Source organism: Rhincodon typus, chromosome 4, assembly GCF_021869965.1.
Source record: "Rhincodon typus isolate 14 chromosome 4, sRhiTyp1.1, whole genome shotgun sequence".
In the NCBI taxonomy this organism is placed as follows: domain Eukaryota; kingdom Metazoa; phylum Chordata; class Chondrichthyes; order Orectolobiformes; family Rhincodontidae; genus Rhincodon; species Rhincodon typus.
The window spans coordinates 101339550-101363734 of NC_063335.1; the positions used below are offsets into that span (position 1 = coordinate 101339550).

The window sequence follows — 24185 nt, forward strand, 5'->3', positions numbered from 1 at the left end:
ATGCTGCTTGGCCTGCTGTGTTCATCCAGCCCTGCACCTTGTTGTCTAACATGTATGATCAATGGGATTTAAACAGACTAACAAAGGTTAGATTTATAATAGATTTTAAGCAAGCAGAAAGGGATGCAAAGGTGAAAGGGAGGAAGGCACAAAAGGAAAGGCTCTTGATAAAGACTGGAGTGATTAAGTAAAAAGAGAGATGATGGTCCAAGGCAAAATGTGGGTGTAATGGGGCATAAAGAAACAACAGGTTATCTGAAGGATTTGTAGGTTTTCAGAATCAGAATCATAACCAATAACTTGAAAACAGTCACGATCTAAGATTGATGAATTCGGTGTCTGGAAGGCTGTACAGTGCCTAATCAAAAGGTGATGGACTGCTCCAAGTGCTTCTTTGGAAGTCTGCTGGTAGCTAAGGACATCATGATGGTCCCAACATGTATAAGGGTTTTGATTTCAAATTCACTGACATCATATGACAAAATCTACCTATTAAAGTGTGAGAGAAAAATTGTCAAATTGATTTAAACTGTTGTAATGAATTGAAATGTGCAATAAGTTTTACAATTGCTGATTAATGATAATAGAAGATCCTGACAGAATTTTCTGGGGTTAGGGCGTCATTGTCCAGGCCACTGTCAATTACTCATCCCTAGCTCCCCTCAGAATCTTTCATGGACCTGCCTCGGGAAACCATTATTGCAAATAAGTGACTTATTGGGCCAATTCAGTAGGATATTAAGAGTTAACAATATAAGAACATCAAACTTCTTAAATTGGTAACTCCCCTGGCCATCACCTGTTCATTGTCTGTAGAATTCACTAAATCTCTAACGTAAAAATATTTTTAAAAAATACCAAAATTTAGAAATAATACCAGAAGACAATATCCAGTTATTGTTCAAAATAGAAATATAGAAAATAGGAGTAAGAATATGCCAGTCAGCTCATCAGGTCTGCTCCATCATTCAAATGATCATGTTTGATCCTCTATCTCAACACTTCCATTTTCTCTCATATCACTTGAGTCCTCATCTATACTACTAGGTACAAATGCTGTACATAATTAGTGGAACTGTGAATAGAAAAGAAGTAACAGATTATGGATGAGAGATGACATTAAAATTTGATTCTTTATAGATATCACAAAGCCCTAAATCAGAGAATACCTTCTGCAATGATAGTGATACATCAAATGACACACTTACCTCTGACTGCAACATCTGGTAGTCATTGGAAATACATCTGGTAAAACGTGGAGGCTCCCAAAAAGCAATTCCCTCATCATCTAGAACACAATTTCTCAGGATTATTCCTGAGAAAATTAAAAGATATTTAGTTGCAATATTTTTTCAATGTCATCTTACAGCAAAATAGTAGGCATATTCTGAAAATGCTCAACAAGCACATAAAAATATTCTCTGTACTTTATTTTACTGCATTTGTTGTTTCATTTATTTGTCGGTTAATCCTGCATTTAAACCGCATGGATGCAATTTGGAAGAATGTATTAAAGGTTTGTAAAAGCACAGTGAGAATCAGTATTATTGTTCGACAAAGTCAATATAGTACACATTTAATTGCTGATCTGAGCCCCAGTACTTTCTTCCTTGGTAATAATTCAAGCAAAATTCATCTCATCCAACTGTAAAACTTTGCAAGAGTTCTTTGTTGACATGTGATTTGACTTGCTGTAAGAACAATTTGTAGTGTAATCACGTGCGAATAACTCTTAGGATCCCATGATTTTTAAACTCTGACTGGTAGTCGTCTTCTTCCCCTTCCTAAACAGAATCCACTGTCCCAAGATATCATCACTTCTCAGTCAGAAAATATTACCTTGGTAGTCCCTTGAAGACCCATGATGCAGGCAACAATGTTCGCTGTGTTTCTGTATACTCTGCCTCAAGTACTCTGTTTTAATGATGACCCCAAGTATATTAAAGGCACATTGTATTTTATTTGGAAAATTGGTAATAATTCACTGTCAATACCTTTATATGGCAGTGATGACTGTTGATATTCTATATAAAGATTGAGATTAAACTGAATTTCTTCTTCTAATAACAGCAGATACAAAATCAGCCATGGATATTGTTACCTGATGCTCAAAGACCCATTTGTCAAAGGTGGGAAATAGATCCACTCAAATTGTGACTCCATCTCGATGATAACAATGGCCTGACATTTATAAAGAGGCCCAGAGTGCATGCGGTAAGTTCGGGTTTTGAGAGAAATCACAGAGATCTGGGAATACGCAGGTCCACCCTTATTTAATGGTAGAACCTAATTTTGATATTCCTCAAATGCTTCCTGCCTGAACACTGCCCAGATTGGCAGGCTGATTGTCAGGTGGGAAAACCAGTGCAGACAGGCATTCCCAGAGATCATTGGGGATGATTTCCAACAATCCAAAGAGTGAGTATGAGGTAATCACCAATTACAGTAGTGAGGACAGCATACAAATGACAGTAAGGAACGAGTGGGAGGAATGCTCCTGCCCTACTGGCCCAGAAGGAGTGCGAGAAAGAAGCATTACCTTCAGAAGCCAGCACTTATATTCCTGCTATGATTTTTAAGCCCGGGGAAACTCAGTTGTCAGGCATTCTTAAAGCAATATCTTTCTTTTTTTTACCTCATTCTTAAATTATTCAAAAAATCAAAATGCTGTATCATGGTGAGAAATGAAAGCTTTTCACTGTATTTTATTGTATTCTTACTGTAAAATGCAGGTGACAATAAAATCAAAATCATTCATTTTAACTCAGTTTCCAAATTGCATTGAGAGAGCCTGGTTTAAATATGCTAATAATGAGTTCTGCCTCTCTAAGACAACCTGGCCCACCACAAATCAAAACCAGCAGCAGGCAACTATGCAGAATGTTAGGAAAATATTCACTGATTTTCACATTTTATTCCCCATCCCAACCTCTCTTATATGCATTATAAGGTTAAGGAGAGGTGTTAATACTGCGACCTACATATATCAAAAAACATCCAACAGTTACTGACATTCCATCCCAAACTCAATTCCAACACCATGCTTATTCAAAACTTCTAACTCTTAAATGGAGATATGATGTACCCCTCGAAAGGAAGAAGAGGTCTACTCCTTGCCAGAAATATTTACCTGCAGCACTTGGTGGGCAACTGACCATTGCAGACTCTCCAGCTGGTGTCTTTGTCCACACCACAGAGTTGTAGTTTTCTTCCTGACAATACTCATGAGGTGCTGAAGGAGAAATTATGCATTTGTTAGGGTAGATAAATGGTTAAAGCAAATACTTCTTTCAGTCCTCTACGCCATTTAGCGTTTAAATAATAAAACAGAGGAATTCGGTTGCAGTATCTGATTCTATTCTATCTTGACCCTGAAATACTGCATATAGTGTTCGTTTAGATATTTGGAGGGTGTACCATGCCAATTCATCAGTCCCTTTTAGCATATTGTGGAAAATTATTTTTCACCATTTGAAGCTAAGTTCACATAAACGGAGATGGAACTCAAAGTGAGATTGTGAGAATTGCGGTGATCGAGTCTGCTTGTAACACAGTGAGAAAATTAGAAATAAGACAGGGCAATTCAAGGACTGCAGCTGAAGTTTTGTACATCTTTGTACCAAAGCTAGATGCACTCATATAGGATAGAGTCTATGATGACTGAAACCAGTGAACATGTCAGTTCATTCCCAATGTAAATATTTTGCAGTGCCTAGAAACGTAACAGATAACACAATAAGCGTCATAGTGAGTACAGTTTGGTATTACTGCTGCAAGCATTGCAAATGATTGAGCAATTCCTAAGAGCAGTGACCCTGCAGCTTATCTGCATGTTTAATTTGTAAAATATTTTGTGTGATAAAGGGTGTCAGAATTCATGTTTGTGGGTACTTGTGAGAGAACATAAAACCACAATACTGGAAGGAGTCCAGCACTCTTTGCAAGATTGACTGGAATAGAGACATGGTATAAACACGGCTTTTAAACATGGACATGGGCCCTGAGCCTTTCTGCTTATTACTATCTGCAAATTGTGCCCAGAATGCTCCCAACACTGCACCCTTCTGGCTGTCCTGAAATTACAGCCAAGTTTCTGCGCAAGCAAATACACAAATCCAAATCTAAAACCTGCTGTAAAATCAGTGTGAAGCATGAGCATAATTGTACACAATGGAATTAAGAGTGGAAAAGAGCCATAGACCTGCAGGGCACAAGGTGGAGGATCATAAAAGCTGAGTGGAATGATTTCCCTTTAAACTGAAAAGCAAAAGGAGTTAAGCAGTACCAACCTCTCTGTCCTGCGAATTTTTAAGAATAATTAATTTAAATTGTTCTGCAGTGTGTCTGAAGTATTTTTTATCATTTCCTATCCTGCAGAGGAATTGCCAGAAAATGGCACATTCATCAAATGTTTATTAGGAATGAGTGATTTCTGCAGCAGTCGATCAGGATTTAGTTTACTGCTGGCCAGCTGCTTGTGCTGGATTCATACAACCACCTCTTCTGCATTGATCCTTGGAGATGCATTTTACAGGCTATCCAAGGGCTGGAAAGTAGGCGGCTGCGTCAATAAACGGGGCAATTGTACGATTGACAAGGTTAGCATTGTGTTTACCGCACACTCGTGGCCCATTTGAGGCCCTAAAGCGGACAATCCCATCCCTCCTAAGGGCCTTATCACAGTGCCGCTTAGTTTTATCGGGTGGCAGGAGAGGTTTATGGTCAAAGTGCTGTGAGGTGACAAGCTGTGAAACGGGGCTGTGAGGCAGCTTGTTTCCAAGTCCCTGGAGCCAGTCGGAAATCTCACACCTCAGTTTTCCTTCCCTGAAGCCATCCTCCCCATCACCTTGTCCAAAACGCCCTGCCCCACATTATTTAGTGGGGTCTGCAGGCCCTGATTGAGGAACTTGCTAGAGGTTTTGGAATATTCCTGATAACTCTTTGTTCTCAGGGTCTCCTGCAATATCAGTAGGGGCTACTGTTACCGATGGTGTTGCTAGTACTGGAGTAAAAAGCCCCCAAGCTTTATAACACAGGGACTGAATGGAATGAAAGTCTTGCCTGAAAATAATTAAATTCTGTTGGCCGAAAACTTAAAGCAGGGACAAAAATGTGTCAGCTTTGTCCCATTTATATCCTCCGAGGTACGAGAAATCCCCATCAACACTTCATCTGACCGTATGCAATAGAACTAACCCCTCTTGGCCCATACAAGTGCAATTGGAAGAAATCTGTATTTGTTCACAGGCAAGTGGCCAGTTTTTCAGGCAGGAACTGGCCTGGGTGAAGGGCTGAAGCATCAAGTTTAAAAGGTTATGCACATGTGTTTGTAAGTAAGGTCACAACTAAAACCACTTGACATTTTGTGCAATCTGAGTTGGTTCTGTTCAGATTTAGCTGCTATTTGGGAGAAAGTCAGGAGGAAAATTATACCGATAAGATTGCTTTGTTAGCCATAAATACTAGCGACTTATGCAAGTTGGATTCACGTTCACTTTCACAGGAAAGGGCTGCGGAGACAGTCAGTTAGTCAGCCCCTGCTGAATCCCCATGGCAACACCCTGACAAATCAGAGTCAACTCGCCTGATTTGAATTTAATCAGTTTGCTGCGACTGTGCACTGTACCTGCTGAAGCCCCTGCCAAGAATAGCACAACTATTCAGCATCCTCTTCCCATATTGCACACATTGTGCTTCCTTTCTAAATTGATTTCCCTACATTACAGTTCTAACGAGTTTAAGGTAAACAGCTTTGACTAGATATATTTTCTTATTTATATCATTTAAAAATTATTTCTTATATTATAAACTTGCAACATTGGGCTGGTTCAAGCTGTGCGTAGACCATCAATACATAAACAGCAAGTGTCACCATGTCCTGAGGTTCTACATGTCCCTGGTGTTGCAAAGGATTAGACTAGCTTTGTTGCTGCAGAATGCTTTATGTAGTTGGGCTGTTCCGAATCACTTGTCCTTCTTGAAGAAATTTGCAAAAAAAAATACCTTTGGCCACATGTCCATCAGGAAGTAGTCAACATGTTGTGTCTTTGAAAAGGAAAAGGAGGATTGTGTCGCGTGGTTTCCTGAGCAGACTAACAAAGTTATTTGGCAGAATGCCTCATCACCATAACTTTCCAACAAGCACCAAGATGTCATTTAGCTGGTGGTGAGAAGGGCACTTTCTTGTACCCCGGTCTACCTGCGCCACATGAAGCTGCTGTGGGGTGGGGTAGACACTGTCACAGATTTTGTTCTGGAATGTGCCTTTGCAAAGGATGTCTGGAGACAGATGCAGAGGTTTCTGTTGAGGTTTGTCCCAAGCAGCTCCATGATGTAGGACTCAGTGATCTACAGTCTGTTCCCTGGGACGTGCACAGAGACAAACATCAACTGCGCCTGGAGGACCATAAACTCAGTGAAAGGCGCTCTTTAGTCTGCCCACAACTTGTTGGTCTTCCAAACAAGGAGTTGACCCCGACCAAGTATTGCAGACTGGCACATTCCTGTGTCCAGGTGTACATGCTAAGGGATGCACTAAAGCTTGGGGTAGCTGTCGCCAAGGAGCAGTGGGAAGAGACCACTGTCTAAGGTCTCTGTACCTATTAGAACCTCCTGGTACCTCAAATGCATGTAAATATAGTCTTGTGTAAGTGAGAGATGCCTTTGGTTTGTTCGTTGGATAGAGTTAAACTCCAATGTTTGTTTGTATCCTTGATATGATACTGCACAGAACAAAACTGCATTTGTGATTATATATATAGATATTTTTATGAATAAACTTTATTTTTGAAATAAAATAAAATTCAAAGCTTCATGTAATTAAGATAGGGCAAAATGTCTGTCTCCCTGAATGCATTTGAATCCTCAGTATTTGCATGCAGAACTTCTCAGAATGGTTTTAATATAGAAGATGACCATTTCGGTCATTGTTCCTGCACTGGCCCTTCAGACAAGTATCATCACCAAGTGCCAATCTCCTGCTTTGTCTCACACTATTACACACTATTTCTATCCAAACAATCATCGAATACCCTCTTGACTTCTTCAATTGAACCACACCTCCAGCCAATGCAATCTGTACTCTAACTGTGTGCACTGTGTGAAAACATTCTTTTCACATCACCCTTGCTTCGTTTGTAGATCATTTTGAATCTATGCCCTTATTACTGTTCCTTTTATGAATGGAAACAGCTTTTGTTTATCCAGACGGATCATGACTTTGAAAACCACAATCAAATCTCCTCTCAGCCTTCTGCTCTCCAAGAAGAACGCTCCTAACTTCTTCAATCTATCTCATAACTGAAGTTCCTCATCCCTGGAATCATTCTAGTGAATTATTTCTGCACCAATGTATTTGAATCTTTCCTATAATGTGATGTCCACAATTGCACATAATACTCCATCTGGGATCTAACCAGTGTCTTATACAGGTTCAAAATCACCTTGCCCCTATGAATAAAGTTGAGGACACTGTATGCCTTATTGATTACTTTCTGCACTTGCCCTACCACTGACCTGTCTGCCCACTGCATTAACTTGTCAATGTCCTTTTAGAGTTCTACAATGTGCCCTTCACATTTTACAATTCTTCCAAATTTTGTGTCATCTGCAAACTTTGAAATTGACCCCTTCACACCAAGATCCAAGCTCCTGCTCATTAGTCTACTCTCAATCATCAGTAAAGTGATGGAAGGGGGTCATCAATAGTGTTATGAAACAGCACTCAATTAGCAAAAATAACTATCTGATTTTCAGGTTCTCTGAGGGCCACTCAGCTCCTGATCTCATTCTAGCCTTGGTCTGGACATGAACAAATGAAGTCAGATGAAGTCAAGAAGTGATGTAAGAATGTTTTCCCTTGACATCAAGGTGACAACTGAGTGTGGAATCAAGGAGTTCAAGTAGGACTTGAGTTAATGGGAAACAGGGGAATGCTATTAACCCTTGATGTTCAATGACTTTACCACTGATGATTCTTTTTAGTCGTACGTGTTTTGCTGCCTAAGTCAGAATTTATTGCAAATTCCTAAGTGTCCATGGGGCAGTTAAGAATCAACTACAATGCTGTGAGTTTGAAAACACATTAAGGCCTGACCAGGTAAGGACAGTAGATTTCCTTCCCTAAAGGACGTTAGTGAATCATAGAATCCCTACAGTACGGAAACAGGACCTTCGGCCCAACAAGTCCACACCAACCCACAGAACATCCCACCCAGACCAATCCGTCTATAACCCACCTAATCTACACATCCCTGAACACTACGGGCAATTTATCATGGCCAATCCACCTAGCCTGCTCATCTTTGAATTGTGGGAGGAAACTGGAAAACCCAGAGGAAACCCACGCAGACACATGGAGAATGTGCAAACTCCACACAGACAGTCACCCGAGCGTGAAATTGAACCAGGGTCCCTGGCGCCCTGAGGCAGCAGTGCTAACCATTGATCCACCGTGCTGCCCCAAATGGGTTTTTTTATGACATTGAAAGTGACTAGATGATTGCTACTAGTTTAGTTTTATATTGAAGGTTTTACTGAAGTCAAATTTTACCATCTGCCATTGTGGGATTCAAACTCATGTTCCCTGAACATTAACCCATGGTTCTGGATTACTAGTTCAGAGATATTACCACTACACCACTACCTCCTTAACTATCAACATGATGGGGTTTACAATTAGCCAGAACCTGATTTGGACTCACCATATAAATACTGGTCATGAGAAAATGCCAGAGGATAGGAATCCTGCAGTGAGTAACTCACCTCCTGACTCCCCAAAGCCGGCCCACTACCTACAAGTCAGGAGTGTGATGGAGTATTCCCCGCTAGCCTGCCTCAGTGCAGCTCTTGGCACTACCCAGGGTATAGCAACTCACTTGATTGGCACCACCTCCACAAACATTCACACCATCCACCACTGACCTTCAGTACCAGCAGCATGTACAATCTACAAGATGCACTGCAGGAATTCACCAAGGCTCATTTGACAGCACCTTCCAAACACACGACCATGACCATCTCAAAGGACAAGAACAGCACTTAGATGAGAACACCACCACCTACATGTTTCCTTCCAAACCATTTACCATCCTGACATGGAAATATATTGCTGTTTCTTCAGTGCTACCAGGTTAAAATCGTGGAACTCCCTCCCTTATGTCACAGAGTGACTATCTCAACCAGACAGTCTGTAGCGATTAGAGAAGATAGCTCACCATCACATTCTCAACAGCAACTGGAGATTGGGAATAAATGCTGGCCCAGCCAGAGACATCCACATATCATCAATGGATAAAAGAAAACTTAACTACAACGGTTCAAGAAATTGACATACAGCCATGACATGAGGGCATTAGTCGATGTGCAACATGTGTGTTAGCCTTACGCCAAGAATGAATTCATAAAAGCTGAACTATCTGTTTAAATGCAACTTGTGCTGATAATATATTCTTCCTGTTGAGGAGAATTTTAACTGTACAGGGTCTGATATGCCTTCACTGTGGATGCCAGTTCACGAAAGGGACAGAGCTGTGTAATTCCAATTTCAAACACTTGTGAAATTTAGGCAAAAAGTGGCACTGATGTAGAAACATTAAAGACAATAAGAGGATGTTCCACTGTATTTAAGTGCTGAGACAATATATTTTATTCTTGTATCTTTGACCTTTAGTGATACACTTTTTAGAAAATGAATGTTGTCTTTACCATCCTTCCTGTGCTGCAGAGCTATTAGGCAGCTTGTGAGGTGTTCAAAAGAATTTCAAAGCCTTATTCTTCACTTCTAACCATGTACAAATTGGTTTTATTAATATAAAAACATAATCCCTCCCACCATGACCTTGGCATTTGCTTTTTTATTATAATTATCTTTGTCACTTCTTTATGTGGTTCTGTTTTAAAGAGAAACCTTGACAACCATTTTGAAACAGTAGCCATGGAAACACTATCCGTTGGTTGCTAAGTAGCTGAGCACACAGTTAATTTAGGTGTAGTCCTCAGCAGTTTAATAATTGTGTCTCACAGCAGCAACTGTCAGCAATTGCTTATAATAACATGATGAGTTAAACATCAGAGTCCTTTTGAATGTGTTAATACCTTGTGCCCCATTCATAGCCATCTATTATTCATATATAGTCATTTAGTTCCTTGCTTCCTTCCAGCTTTGTCTCATTACACAAAGTTTTCTAAATGAAAAGAGGTTTACAGAGACCTATTCCCTTCTCCAACCAATGATTATTTTTTAAGGCAACTGCTCAGACAATCCACACTGACTCCTTGCCTTCCTCCGCTGAATTAAACCTATGGGCAGAATCATAAAATCACAGAATCCCTACAGTGCAGATAGAAGCCATTCGGCCCATCAAGTCTGCGCCAACCATCCAAAAAGCATTTCACCCAGATCCAGTCCTCTACCTTACTCCAATAACTCCGCATTTACCATGGCTAATTCACCTTGTCTCCACATTCTTGAACACTATGGGGCAATTTAACGTAGCCAATCCACCTAATTTGCACATCTTTGACCTGTGGGAGAAAACCGGAGCACCTGACGGAAACCCACCCAGACACAAGGAGAACGAATTGAACCCAGGTCTTTGGTGCTGTGAGGCAGCAGTAATCTTCTGCTGTCAGGCTGTTGGTGAGCTTGGAGATGAATCAGGCACTTAATTAGATCGGGTGTTCGTCAACCCGAACCTTGCCACCTTCCTATTTCTACCTGAAATAATGTAAGTCACTGAACTAACTTTTTCAAAGCAAGTTCGATGGCCTGAAGGGTCTCTTCTATACTGTATGACCCTATGAAGTTCGGTTGCCAACTGTAATTGAATGTATTCCTGGATGTTTCATCACCTGATATCCCCTCCTCCCCTACCCAATGATGCAGCCATCAGTTGGCCAATACATCTATGCTTGTCACTTCCTACACTAATTAGAAAACAAAAAGAATCATTATCCAATTAGATGATGCTTAAGTGTCAGCCAGCCGGCATTTCTTTCTGATCTTCAACATTTTACATGTGATACAGAGAAACAGTCCAAGAAAATGACAACAGAAAGTTTTTTTTTAATGTCTCGATGATTTTTCTCCAGGGTTGCACATGGCAGTGGATTGGTGGTTGATCATTAGTTCCTGGAGATCAGCCCATGGTCGAAGCACTGCCAACTGAACCCCTTAATTAGCCAATTGGTGACCACTCAAAGCTTCATTCTGCCCCTGTTGGGATTAAGTCAGCTTCAGGCAGGCCTGTTGGCATTCAACGTGCACAGCAGCTGATGTCATGCAGTCAGGTTGTCATCACTGGGTGGGGGTTGGGGGTTTCTTGATCAAAGGCACGGTCGAGGAGGGTCACTGATCTGTCGTTGGCAACAATGCCTATGGATCCTCTTTCCCTGCAACTTCTTGCAAAACCAACACCCTCACACTCCCCCCAATGCATGCAAATGTGCATGCATACATATATTATTTTTAAAAACATGTATTTTGAAAATATATTGTATTCATAAAAATATGTTTACATACATAGTCACTAAAGCAGTTCTGTTCTGTATAGTAGCATATGGGGAAACGAACAAACTTTGGAGTTTGACTCTATCCAGCATAATAAAAAAGGCATTTCTTAGTTATACAAGATTATACTTACATTTATTAGCAGCATTGGGAGAGTCCGATAACTGAACAGACCCTAATTTAGCTTCAGCGGAAAACCCTTAGACGGTGCGCTTTCCCCACTACACCATGGCAGCAGCTGCCCCAGGCTTTAGCGCATCCTTCAGCACATAGTCCAGGACACACATGCACGTACATGTGCACACACATGCACACGCATACGCACACCTCACCAGTGACTTCAGTCTCTCTTCAGGCCTTTAACTGTCATGGGTATGCTTCCTGCATGGCCTCAGCATCTGGTGCGGCTGTGCACAAAAGCTTTCCGCTGTTTATTGGTCAGTGTGACTTCTGTCTGCGGGGTCTTAATTCTTAGGGAAAAGACCACTGGTGGCCTGGGAACTGTCCATTTGGCTTGTGGTTTGTTGGTCCTTCCCATAAAGAGACAAAAAGAGTCTTTTGCTGGACCTCCATGCAGCTGATGGCACCACAGCAAGACTCCGCCATTACGATACTGGAAACCATTCAGTCCAACTCTTCACAGTAAGTACTCAAAGTGAATCCTGATATCCTATCACCCATAACTCAGTTCCTTTCTCTGCTGCAAATAATTATCCACTCAATGTAATAATGTTCACTTCATTTTGATGGGAGAGATAGCAGAGTAGTTTTTATGTCACTGGACTTATAATCCAGAGGCCAGACTATTGCTCTATGAGCTTGTGTTCAAATCCTACCATAGCAGCTGGTGGAATTTAAATTGAATTAGTCAATCATTCTGGTCCATGAACCTAACTTAAATTGGCACAAAAACCCATCTGTTTCACTATTACCCTTTTGGGAAAGGGATCTACCATTCTTACCTGCCCTGACTTACAACTGAATCCAGACCCAAGTCAATGTAGTTCATTCTGAAATGCAAGGGGGTCAGTTCAAGGGGCAATTAAGTATGGGTAACAAATATTGGCCTTGCTAAGTGATGGTCACATGCAATGAAAGAACAAATTCTAAAAAATAACAAAAACTTCCTAAAGCAATCCAAACACAAGCAAACAACTCTAAATTCTGTGCCATGAAATTTACATTGATTGCAGCAGAGGTACAGAATCTTTCAAAACATCAGGTCTATTTATGCTCGACATGAACCTCTTCCCATTCGGTTGACTCTTCTTTCCTTTGTACATTTCTTGCTTCACCTTAAATATTCCATATTTCCACTCTTCTGAGTACAGTGGGGTTTTCCTGTTTTTATATTGTTATTTGTCCAAAAATGTGCAGGTTAGTTGGATCAGCCATGCTAAATTGCCCATACTGACCAGGAATGTGTAGATTAGGTGGATTAGTCATAGGAAATGGAGGATTACAGGGAATAAGGTTGGTGGGGGGAATGGGTCTGGGTGGGATGCTCATTGGTGCGTCAGTGCAGTCTCGTTGGGCTGAATGGCCTGCTTCTGCACTGTAGGGATTCTATGATTCTTCGATTCAATTCACTGGTTATGACCCTTAGCTGTTAAGTTTTTTTTGGAAAAAGCATGCTGTATAATTACGCTGTTGAAAACAATCAAAATTTTAAAAATAATTAAAAGATCTCTATCAGGGCAGGTGATGGCCTAGCGGTATTACTGCCAGACAATTAATCCAGAGACCCAGGTAATGTTCTGAGGACTCAGGTTCAAAAGCCCACTGTGGCAGATGGTGAAATTTAAATTTAATAAAAATCTGGAATTAATTGTCTACTGTCACCATAAATCCATTGTCAAATGTTGGGAAAACCATCTGGTTCACTAATGTCCTTTAGGGAAGGAAATCTGCCATCCTTACTTGGTCTGGCCTATATATGACTCCAGAACCACAGCAATGTGGTTGACTCAAGCTGCCCTCTCAGCAATTAGGGATGGGCAATTAATGCTGGCCCAGCCAGCAATAGACTCACCCTATGGATGAATAATGAAAAAAATTTCAGTCTCTTCATTTTCAGACAAAAAAAACTAGTCTCTTCAATCTCTTTTGATATATCTCCATTTCATGTGAACCCTCTTATTCTCTTTCAGCTCTTCATTTGCTGTTTTAAATAGTCCCATATCTCAATTTTCTCCAAACTGTACAGTTTCTCATTTTCAGTGTTATGCTTGTAAATCTATATTGCAAATCCTCAATCGGTCACTATTTGTGGAATAGAAACCATGACCGACATTTTCCTCAGTTGGTAATACAGAAAGTTAAGGCAAAAAAGCATTCCCCAAATGCATCACACTCATTAGTTCTAGATTAGGAAATATCCACAGCCCAAAATATTTACCTGGGCACTTTTTGTCATTGCACAATCTGTACTCCTCCTGAGGTCCATCACATTGCAGTCCTCCAAAAAATGGCCCAGAGCAGACCCTCACTCGAAGCTGTGTCCCACCATCGCAGCTTTTGGTGCATGGTTCCCAGATGCTCCATTTTTGCCATTTCCCATTTACTGGAAAGCAAAAAGTCAATGTTGCTAAATGGATCTCAATTTGAAGAGTGCATGATATCTAGAGATCCAGCTGTCTCCATCTTAGAGATATCCCACATGCAACATCTACTTAATCTAGCCTACACCCAGACAGTTTCATTATATTTTATGTTTGTATTTTTAAAAAAGCTTATTATGTGAAACTGTTCTGACAAATGAGAATATGAATGCTCATTTCACAGCTTAATACCTAGTGGTTGGAGTTTTAGGCATTTCTGAAAAGAAAATTCGACCATTAAATGGTGGGGGAAAAGTATATCTTTGAAGGAATGAAAGCTTAAGTGTAGCAGTGTGGGAAAATTCAAAAAATACTTCAGGAAGTTTTGTAAAGCTTTCACTGTTTTGTTAATTCAACCCTTACCTCCTGTCAGCATTATTTTATGTATGGAAAGGGAAAAATAGAGGCTTAGTGCTCTTCAGCCCTTGTCATCCAATGTATAAATCATATGAACATAATGTAGAGGGATTTGGGTTCATATTTCTTTGAAATTTGCGTCACAGGTATACATGATGGTTAAGAAGGTGTTTAGCATGCTAGACCTTCATTGCTCAGACCTTTGAGTATAGGAGTTGGGACATTATGTTGAGGTTGTACAGGATGTGGGTGAGGCCTCTTCTGGAGTAACAGTGTGCAGTTCCAGTTGCCCTACTATAGAAACTATATCATTCAATTGGAGAGGGTTCAGAAAAAATTCACCAGGATATTGCTGGGTATGGAGGGTATGAGTTATAAAAATAGGCTGGGACTTTTCTTCACTGGAGAGTAGGAGATTGAGGGGTGACATTATTAAGATTTAGAAAATCATGAGGGGCATAGATAAGTTGAATAGCAAGGGTCTTTTCCCTAAGGTGAGGGAGTTCAAAACTGGGGGGCATGTTTTTAAGGTGAGAGGAGAACGTTTTAAGAAGGACATGAAGGGCAATTTTTTTTTACACAGAGTGATTCATGTGTGGAATGAACTGTCAGAGGAAGTGATGAATGCAGGTATAGTTTCAACATTTAAAAGACATTTGAATAAGTACAGTGTAGTAATAAGTACAGGATAAGTACAGGAAAGGTTGGGAGGGATATGGGCCAAGTGCAGACAAGTCAGACTCATTTAGTTTGGGAACATGGTCGGATTGGACTAGTTGGATAGAAGGGTCTGTTTCCATGCTGTATGACTCTGACTCTATGATTCTAGAGCGTTGTGGTTTGCAACTTATCTCACCAAATGGCCAATGTTGGAATTTTGTATGGCATTGCAACAATACTTGGATGTCACCAAAGTAGTGTTAAAGAGGGTTAATTCTCAGCTGAAAACATCTTACAACTAATCCAATTTCACCATTTACAAGAGATGAAACTGACTGTCATATTGTCATCATATTTCTTCAGGTTACATGTCACCCTGCTCTCAGTATGCTTAAACAGTAGTATAAATCTGAAAATTCTACCTTACCAATCAAGGGAGACAATCACATCACAAAGGTATGTAGTGCAGAGTGCTCAATTCAGTAATTCTGACAATAAATTATTGGCTGGAACTATCCTGCCAAAGTAGGGATCATTTCACAAGTCACCAGTTGCTATGCAACATTACCAGCTCCATATTATTAACCTCATCATATTCAACAAGACTCAGGTCACTTACATAATCAGAGTGTTTTTAGACTCTGATTCACTATACCACTGAGCAATACTTTGGCAGTACCCAGAAAAATATAACAACATTGAGCTGCTGCATGAAAAGAGGATACGCAGCAGCTCTGTGATCAACATGTTTTTGGGATTTGTAGCTATTGTAGAACATATGGACAAAAATGAGGCAAGTGCCTGTTCAGATTAGGGATCCCAAAAATCTGCAGAACAGAATAATGTTAAAAAAATTATGTTCTGAAATTAGGCTTCCACATTCCAGGATGGCTGGTGAGTTTCCATTAAGGGTTGTTAGCAGTGTGACCTCCATTATTCCCAACACTTACACATGAGGAGTCCTGCAGGGAGTGGAAAATTCCCAAGTTTATTTGAAAGTTTATTTGGCTTTAGCTTTCATTACACTTGAGCTGCCAGAAAAACAAAACTTAACAGTTGCAAATATCAGCTGTGGTAGTTCTAGTTCGTGGACTGCACACCCGCAGCAGCACCCCACCCCAACCTGTCAAAGGAAAATGGTTATCTAAACAGAGAATTTTTAAAAAAGAGACACCGTCTCAAGATTTGTTCATGGCCAAGGAAACCTTGAAGAAGAGGTTGTTTTCCAGGACCACATTATTTGTCCCTTCCTAATTTGGTAGTGGCCAAAATGTCAATACCGGAAAAGATACCTTCCAAAGATTCTCAAAATTGAGAACCCCTCGCCACGGCCCTTGGTGCTGTGGCAGACTCAGTGGCAGACCTTCCTTGTGGCATATGCCGGATCTTCCACAAAGAAAATAGTCCCTCGGCCTTGTGGGGCCTGATTACCTTTCCCGTCATATCAGGACCACAGTTTTAAACTTATTAAAGGAAACTGAAGGTTTGAATTTGGGTTCACAATGCATTCAAGAATGAAATCTTGAAGCTCTTCCCTGTCAGCTTTTCCCTCTCCCTTTTTAAAATGGCATCCCTCAACAATTCACTAAAAAAGCACAGGCCACAATCTGAATGAATGAAGCTTACCTGGGCACTGTCTTGGAAAGCACGGCCTGTTTTCAGACCAATAACCCTGACATTCAGCTCCACCAAAGGAAGGTCCATTGCATTCCCTTGTCCGTTGTTGTGTCCCATTTGAGCAAGTGACAGAACACTGACTCCAACTGGACCAATCATTCCAGTTCCCATCCACTTGTTGGAAAAGAAAACAAACAACTATAGATTAAACATCGCATTTCTAAGGTTACGATGGGAATTGGCTAAGATGTCCATAGCAAATTGATTGCAATGCTGAGTAATTCAACTATCAAAATGCATATAACTAAATATAAAACAAAAATTGGTGAAACTTTTTCTTCTAAAAGTTAAGATATAACTTAATACAGAAGATCAATGAAGTGAACAATACAGGTGAGGAAATATTTTTATTTTCTTTTTCATGAGAAACTGGACTGAGATGTAAGCTGAGAAGGCAGGGAGGTAGTCTTTCATGAGTTGAGAAGACCTACAACCCTTTAAAAATGGTGAGCAGGGACTGAATGTGGAAATACAGCTCGCATTTCCAACAGATCCAATATTTGTTGGTAGAGGAAAGGGGATAGGGCATGCTTCACACAGGTGGGAAACCTAAACTCAGTAGAGCAATTTGAACTCAATGTTGAGTTGTAAATGCTCTTAAAGGGTGAATTTACAGTTCTTATAAGTGTTATGATTTGAAGTTTGTTTTTAAATGCCCACTGTTTATAAAGAAATAGGCTGTTACTGTCACTGCCGGAATTATTCATTTGATGTGCATAGGTTTAATGAAAAGTATCTCTTCATTCTGTGTTAACAGAGCTCTTTGTTAATATATGATTGCACTGAAGAGGGTACAGTGGAGATTTACCAAGATATTGCCTGGGCTGGAGAGTTCCTGTCATGAAGAGAGGATGGATAGGCTGGAGTTATTTTCCTTGGAGCAGAGGAGATTGAGAGGGGATATGATTGAGACATATAAAATTGCAAGTGACATAGACACGGTAGTCAGGAATAAACTTTTCCGCTAGGTAGAAAGATCAACAATCAGGGTGCATAAATTTAAAGTAACTGGCAGAAGGTGTAGATGAAGTGCGAGGAAACATTTTTTTACCCAAAGGGTGGTAGGAACTTGAAACTCACTGCCTGTAAGGGTGAGAGAGACAGAAAGTGTCATAATATTTAAGAAATATTTAGATGTGCACTTGTGAAGCTGAGGCATTCAAGGCTATGTGCTAAGTGTTGAAGAAGGTGATTAGAATCATTAGGTGCTTATTTTTGAGCAGCACTAATTTGATGATCTGAACAGCCTTTTTCTTTGCTGTAGACCTCTATGAATATGGTATTACCCTGAGGGTTAGGATTATACTGTAATAGATGCTTGGCTGAGTTTCGAAAGTTTAATGACCCGATAGGGATTGACAAGTTTACTGCTTTATTGACAGTTAAAAGAGTTAATTAATTTATTTGCTATCTTTGATGTGATGTATGAAAAGAAGCATGCTTGTTTTTTCTAAGGCAGCAATACGTGAGGACATTTAAAAGCTTGGAATGGGCTTGAGAGTCGGAGTATCAAGTGCATAGGGGTGACAGCCATATTAAATTATGAGAAGTGCATTTGTCTTTCATCTCCACTTGACCGGTGAGGTTTTCCTAAGGAGGATACTGGGTGATAATGTATCAGGGAAATATTCTACCAAGATGGGTCTCGCGAGTTGTGAAATTCCCCAACTCAAGCTAAATCCATTCCAACTGTCAACAAAGGGGCTTGCTCATTGGTCCTAATTGTTTCTTCCCTGTTGTTAAAGTCTAGCAAGATTTTATTTTGTTATACTATTTTTCTTCTGGTTATAGTTCAATTGTGAATATTGCAGTACAGAATACATCGTATGTCTGAACCGCTTTGATCAAACATGTTATCACCCATCCTAATCTTTGACTCAGAGACAATTTTTATTTGGTTTCACTCATGCTGAAATGTCTTGAGGTCTCTTACTACATTGAAGAGATTACTTAACTGCGAGTGGTTAACTGTCATAATTTCGTACGCCAATAAAACAACTTACTTCACAGGTGAAGTTGTCCTCACTTGCTATGCACTTTCATTGACGGAAATAAAGTCATAGAAATCCATGGCACAGAAAAAAGGCTTTTCAGCCCATGACATCCATGCCAGTCAAAAACAACCATCTAACTATTCTAATCCCATTTTCCAGCACCTGGCCCAAACCTGGTATGCCTTAGATATCAGGAATGAAAACCCCAAAAGATTTACTTCCATTAAAATAGAACAATTATGCTGTCACACAAATGTTGTCACTTTTAAGAATATCATCTAACCTGAGCGCAAGCCAGGAATAAATAAAAGGACAGGAGCAGGAGTAGTTAATTCAGCCCCTCAAACCCGCTATTCCACTTGATATAATCATGGCTGATCTCATAGGACATAGAACATAGAACAGTACAGCACAGTACAGGCCCTTTGGCCGATGATGTTGCGCCAACATATTATCCTACTAATACCCTACATTTTACTATCCTCCACATGCCGATCCAAGAGTCGCTTAAAAGTCTGTAAAGTATCTGACTCCACTACCACTGCCGGCAGCGCATTCCACGCACCCACCACTCTCTGTGTAAAGAACCTACCTCTGACATCTCCCCTATACCTTCCTCCAATCAACTTAAAATTATGCTCCCTCGTAATAGTCATTTCCGCCCTGGGAAAAAGTCTCTGACTATCCACTCTACCTATGCCTCTCATCATTTTGTACACCTCTATCAAGTCACCTCTCATCCTTCTTTGCTCCCATGAGAAAAGCCCTAGATCCCTCAGCCTTTCCTCATAAGACCTGCTCTCCAGTCCTGCTAGCATCCTGGTAAATCTCCTCTGCACTCTCTCCAAAGCTTCCACATCTTTCCGGAAATGAGGTCATCAGAACTGAACACAATATTCCAAGTGTGGTCTAACCAGAGTTTCATACAGCTGCAACATAACCTCATGACTCTTAAACTCAATTCTCCTGCCAATGAAAGCCAACACACCATACACCTTCTTTACAACCCTCTCAACTTGGGTCGCAACTTTGAGGGATTTATGGACGTGTACCCCAAGATCCCTCTGTTCCTCCACACTGCTGAGAATCCTGCCATTAACCCTGTATTCTGCATTCAAATTTGACCTTCCAAAATGAATCACTTCATACTTTTCTGGGTTGAATTCCATCTGCCACTTCTTTGCCTAGCTCTGCATCCTGTCAATGTCCCATTGCAACCTACAACAGCTCTCCATAACACCACCAACCTTCATGTCATTGGAAAACTTACTAACCCACCTTCCACTTCCTCATCCAAGTCATTTATAAAGATCACAAAGAGCAGAGGTACCAGAACTGATCCCAGTCGAACACCACTGGTCACCGAGCTCCAGGCTGAATACTTTCCATCTACTATCACCCTCTGGCTTCTATTGGGCAGCCAGTTTTGTATCCAGACAGCCAAATTTCCCTGAATCCCATGCCTGCTTACTTTCTGAATGAGCCTACCATGTGGAACCTTATCGAATGCCTGGCTAAAATCCATATACACCACATCCACTGCTCTACCTTCATCAATGTGTTTTGTCACATCCTCAAAGAATTCAACAAGGCTTGTGAGGCATGACCTGCCCCTCACAAAGCCATGCTGACTATTTCTAATCAAACTGTGCTTTTCCAAATAATCCTAAATATTATCTCTCAGAATCCTCTCCAATAATTTGCCCACCACAGAAGTAAGACTGACTGGTGGTAATTTCCAGGATTATCCCTATTCCCTTTCTTGAACAAGGGCGGCTCATCCACCCTCCAATCTTCTGACACTACCCCAGTGGACAGTGAGGATGCAAAGACCATTGCCAAAGGGGCAGCAAACACTTCCCTTGCTTCCCATAGCAACCTTGGGTATATCCTGTCTGGCCCAGGGGACTTATCTATCCTCATGTTTTTCAAAATTTCTAGCACATCCTCCTTCCTAACAACAACTTGTTCGAGCATATCTGCCTGTTTCATGCTGTCCTCACAAATGTCAAGGTCCCTCTCACTGGTAAATACTGAAGTGAAGTATTCATTAAGGACCTCCCCTACCTCCTCTGACTCCGCACACAAGTTCCCTCCACTATTCCTGATTGGCCCTACCCTCACTCTGGCCATCTTCTTGTTCCTCACATAAGTATAGAAAGCCTTGGGGTTTTCCTTGATCCTACCCACCAAGGTTTTCTCATGCCCCCTTCTAGCTCTCCTAAGTCTATTCTTCAGTTCCTTCCTGGTTACCTTGTAGACCCCTAGAGTCCTGTCCGATCCTTGCTTCCTCAACCTTAAGTAAGCTTCCTTCTTCCTCTTGACTAGGTGTTCAACATGTCTTGTCATCCAAGGTTCCTTCACCTTACCATCCTTTCCTTGCCTCAGTGGGCCAAACCTATCCAGTACCTGTAGCAACTGCTCCCTAAACAACTTCTACATTTCTATTGTGTATTTCCCTGAGAACATCTGATCCCAATAGGTGCTCCGTAGTTCTTGCCTAATAGCATTGTAATTTCCCCTCCTCCAATTAAATACTTTCCCATACTGTCCATTTCTATCCCTCTCCATGACTATAGTAAAGGTCAGGGAGTTGTGATCACTATCACCAAAATGCTCTCCCACCAAGAGATCTGACACCTGACCCGGTTCGTTGCCAAGCACCAAATCCAATATGGCCTCCCTTCTCATTAGCCTATCTACATGTTGAGTCAGAAATCCTTCCTGGACACACCTGACAAAATCTGCTTCATCCAAACTATTTGCACTTAGGAGGTTCCAGTCTATATTAGGGAAGTTGAAGTCGCCCATTTACTTCTGCACCTTTCCAAAATCTATCTCCCAATCTGTTCCTCAGTGTCTTTGTTGCTACTGGGGGTTCTATAGAAAACTCCCAATAAAGTGACTGCTCCTTTCCTGCTTCTGACTTCCACCCATATTGACTCAGTGGAGAAACCCTCCTCCATGACCTCCCTTTCTGCAGCTGTGATACCATCCCTGATTAACAATGCCACTCCCCCACCTCTTTTACCTCCCATCTCATCTCGGCCTCAACTTCACTTTCCTGCCTGCTCTCCACAAACTTTGAATTCATTCCTAATTAAAAAATCTGCATATCTCCTCCTAACATTTATTGAATTTCCTGTGTTTGTTACCAGGGTGGCACACCACCAGTTACATTTTTTTTCCAGTTGGCCAGGCATAACTAGTAAGGTCACACAGAGTTCGGTCCTTGAACCCAAATTTTGCTGTTCTTATATTTGATCATTTAAGATTTTACCAACTGCTTCAGATATCTATTTGCAAAGAATCAGAAGCAAAAATCTGACTTGTGCAATTAGGTTTATCATGTTTAATAAGCCATTTAAGGGTTTATTTGTGTATTTGCCTGTTTGATACAACAGAATTTAAGGAGATGTCTTAATGGGGAAGTAATATGCCGTGTAGAGACAACCTTAGAGTAAGGAGCAGGATGCTATGGGTATGGCTATCACTTGTGGAGTGAATAGAGAGACAATGTACCTGAAATCAAAGTCAAAGAAGTGGAGATTTGGGGAGGGAAGAGAAGCATTTGTAGTGATGCAACAGCTTATAAAGATAATGAGGAATGACGCCATTGATTAGATGCAAACATATGCTGCTAGAATGCAGGCAGAATGGAGTCTGTACCCGTTATGCAAATCTGATGTGGAAAAGTCAAAGATCTGTAAAATAAATAGCATTTATGTTTTATAAAGATTTTCTTTTAACATGTGGTTCAAGGGATTTTGTCCACAATGAGATAAATATCCTTGTCTGTTAACTGTTAGAACATTGTAATCATAATGCAGAGTTAATCCTGATTTCTACTTATGCTAAAACTAAAACCTGTTTTCTTAGAGTAGTTCACCAGAAGCAAGCAACACAGAAAAAAAAACATATGCTACATTAGTGATGAGTGTAATATGGAATTCTGAGAGGACCCCTTCCACCAGTATCACTGACGAGTGAAAAGTTATTATAAGTATATTTGGACAAATTGTAGCAACGTTTGAAGAAGCAGCAGAGTAAGGAAAGTTCTTATATTTTTAAAATATCCGTGGAATCTGAAATTGGTTTCAAAAATGTTTTAAAAGAACTTGAAAGAGTTCATCAATTGTAAAGGAGTAAATTCTAATTCTCCTTAATAAAAAGAATTAGTTCATGTGACTCCATGTGGAGGCAGCACCAACAGGGAAGGAAGTTAACATTTGAAAGTCATGTCATCAGATAGGAAGAAGAACAGAGAGCTGTAGCAGAACGGAGAGCAGAAAAGGAACATTTCCAAGGAGCTGCGTGTGTGTCATAGATGGGCAATAAATACAGACCAATCAGCGATGCCCACATCCCATGAGGGCATAAATAGAGTTAGATAGGACAGGAAGCTGAATATAGTGTTTAAGCAGAGATTATGAGTTTGACATTTTTACCATTGCTATTTGGTTTCATTAGAGACAATTGGCCTGTTTAAGGTAGCTTTGTTAAAGGCTCTGAATAAAGGAATCTCTAACAAAACTATGCCATCAAGAGTGTCATAAATATTGAAAAGGAGGTTCTGTTGGACTGTTTTTATCAAAAGATGCTATCTTCAGGGCCTTCAGATACAACTATCAGTGAATGTAATTTGATGGCTGAATCAAATGATTTGAAAGTGACAGAGTCTATGTAGCTGAGCTGGATTAGAGGACTTCAGACCCACATATGGTGTCCCATGTCTGTGGAGAGTCTTGTGTGTTATTGTGGCAATGCCTACATAAAGCGAGATTTACCTTTACATTTCAAGTATCATTTGCTTCTTAACTTCTGTTTAAATTGCACTGGTTCTGATTCATGTTAAAATTAAGTGAAATATTGGGAATTTCTTCAGTTGTAGGAAACTTGATTGTTTTAATTTGTGGTTCCCCCACTATAAGAAAATTAAAGTCCAGTACATAATCAGTAGAGACTGATTAGGAAGTATACATGTGTACTTTAGAGGTTTAAGATTTAATTGCAAGCAATGATCTGATGTGACTTGAAAGAATTGCCAAAAAACAGGAATGATTTACAGGCTGTAGCAAAGCATATGGGGCTTAACAAAATTAGGAGCTAAAGCAAATGGAATCCTTGAAGAAGTTATTCAGCACCAGGGACTCAACGAAGAAAGGAACAGTTCTATTAATAAAATACAACTAGCTATAACTGAACTTGCGATAGAACTAAAAAAGATTGATTTCGAAAAGGTGAGAGGAAAGTAGAAATCAAAATGATGCATTGAGTTCCAATTAGGTGAAATAAAGTTAACAAAGAAATGTCAAGAGACAGACAGACTGATTAAAAATCTGAGATAGTAGGAACTGCAGATGCTGGAGAATCCGAGACAACAAGGTG

The 24185-nt window shown here is 40.4% G+C and overlaps 1 protein-coding gene across 1 annotated transcript in view; it reads right to left on the minus strand.

Annotated features, from left to right (window-relative positions):
• Window positions 1-24185, minus strand: part of adgrb1a (adhesion G protein-coupled receptor B1a) — a 618149-nt gene that overhangs the window by 365741 nt on the left and 228223 nt on the right. The window contains exons 6-9 of the mRNA XM_048596183.1: window positions 16753-16917; window positions 13908-14072; window positions 3131-3232; window positions 1209-1315 (exon numbers count right to left, since the gene is read on the minus strand). Of these exons, the coding sequence (XP_048452140.1) occupies window positions 1209-1315; window positions 3131-3232; window positions 13908-14072; window positions 16753-16917 (539 nt within the window). The remainder of the gene's footprint in view (window positions 1-1208; window positions 1316-3130; window positions 3233-13907; window positions 14073-16752; window positions 16918-24185) is intronic.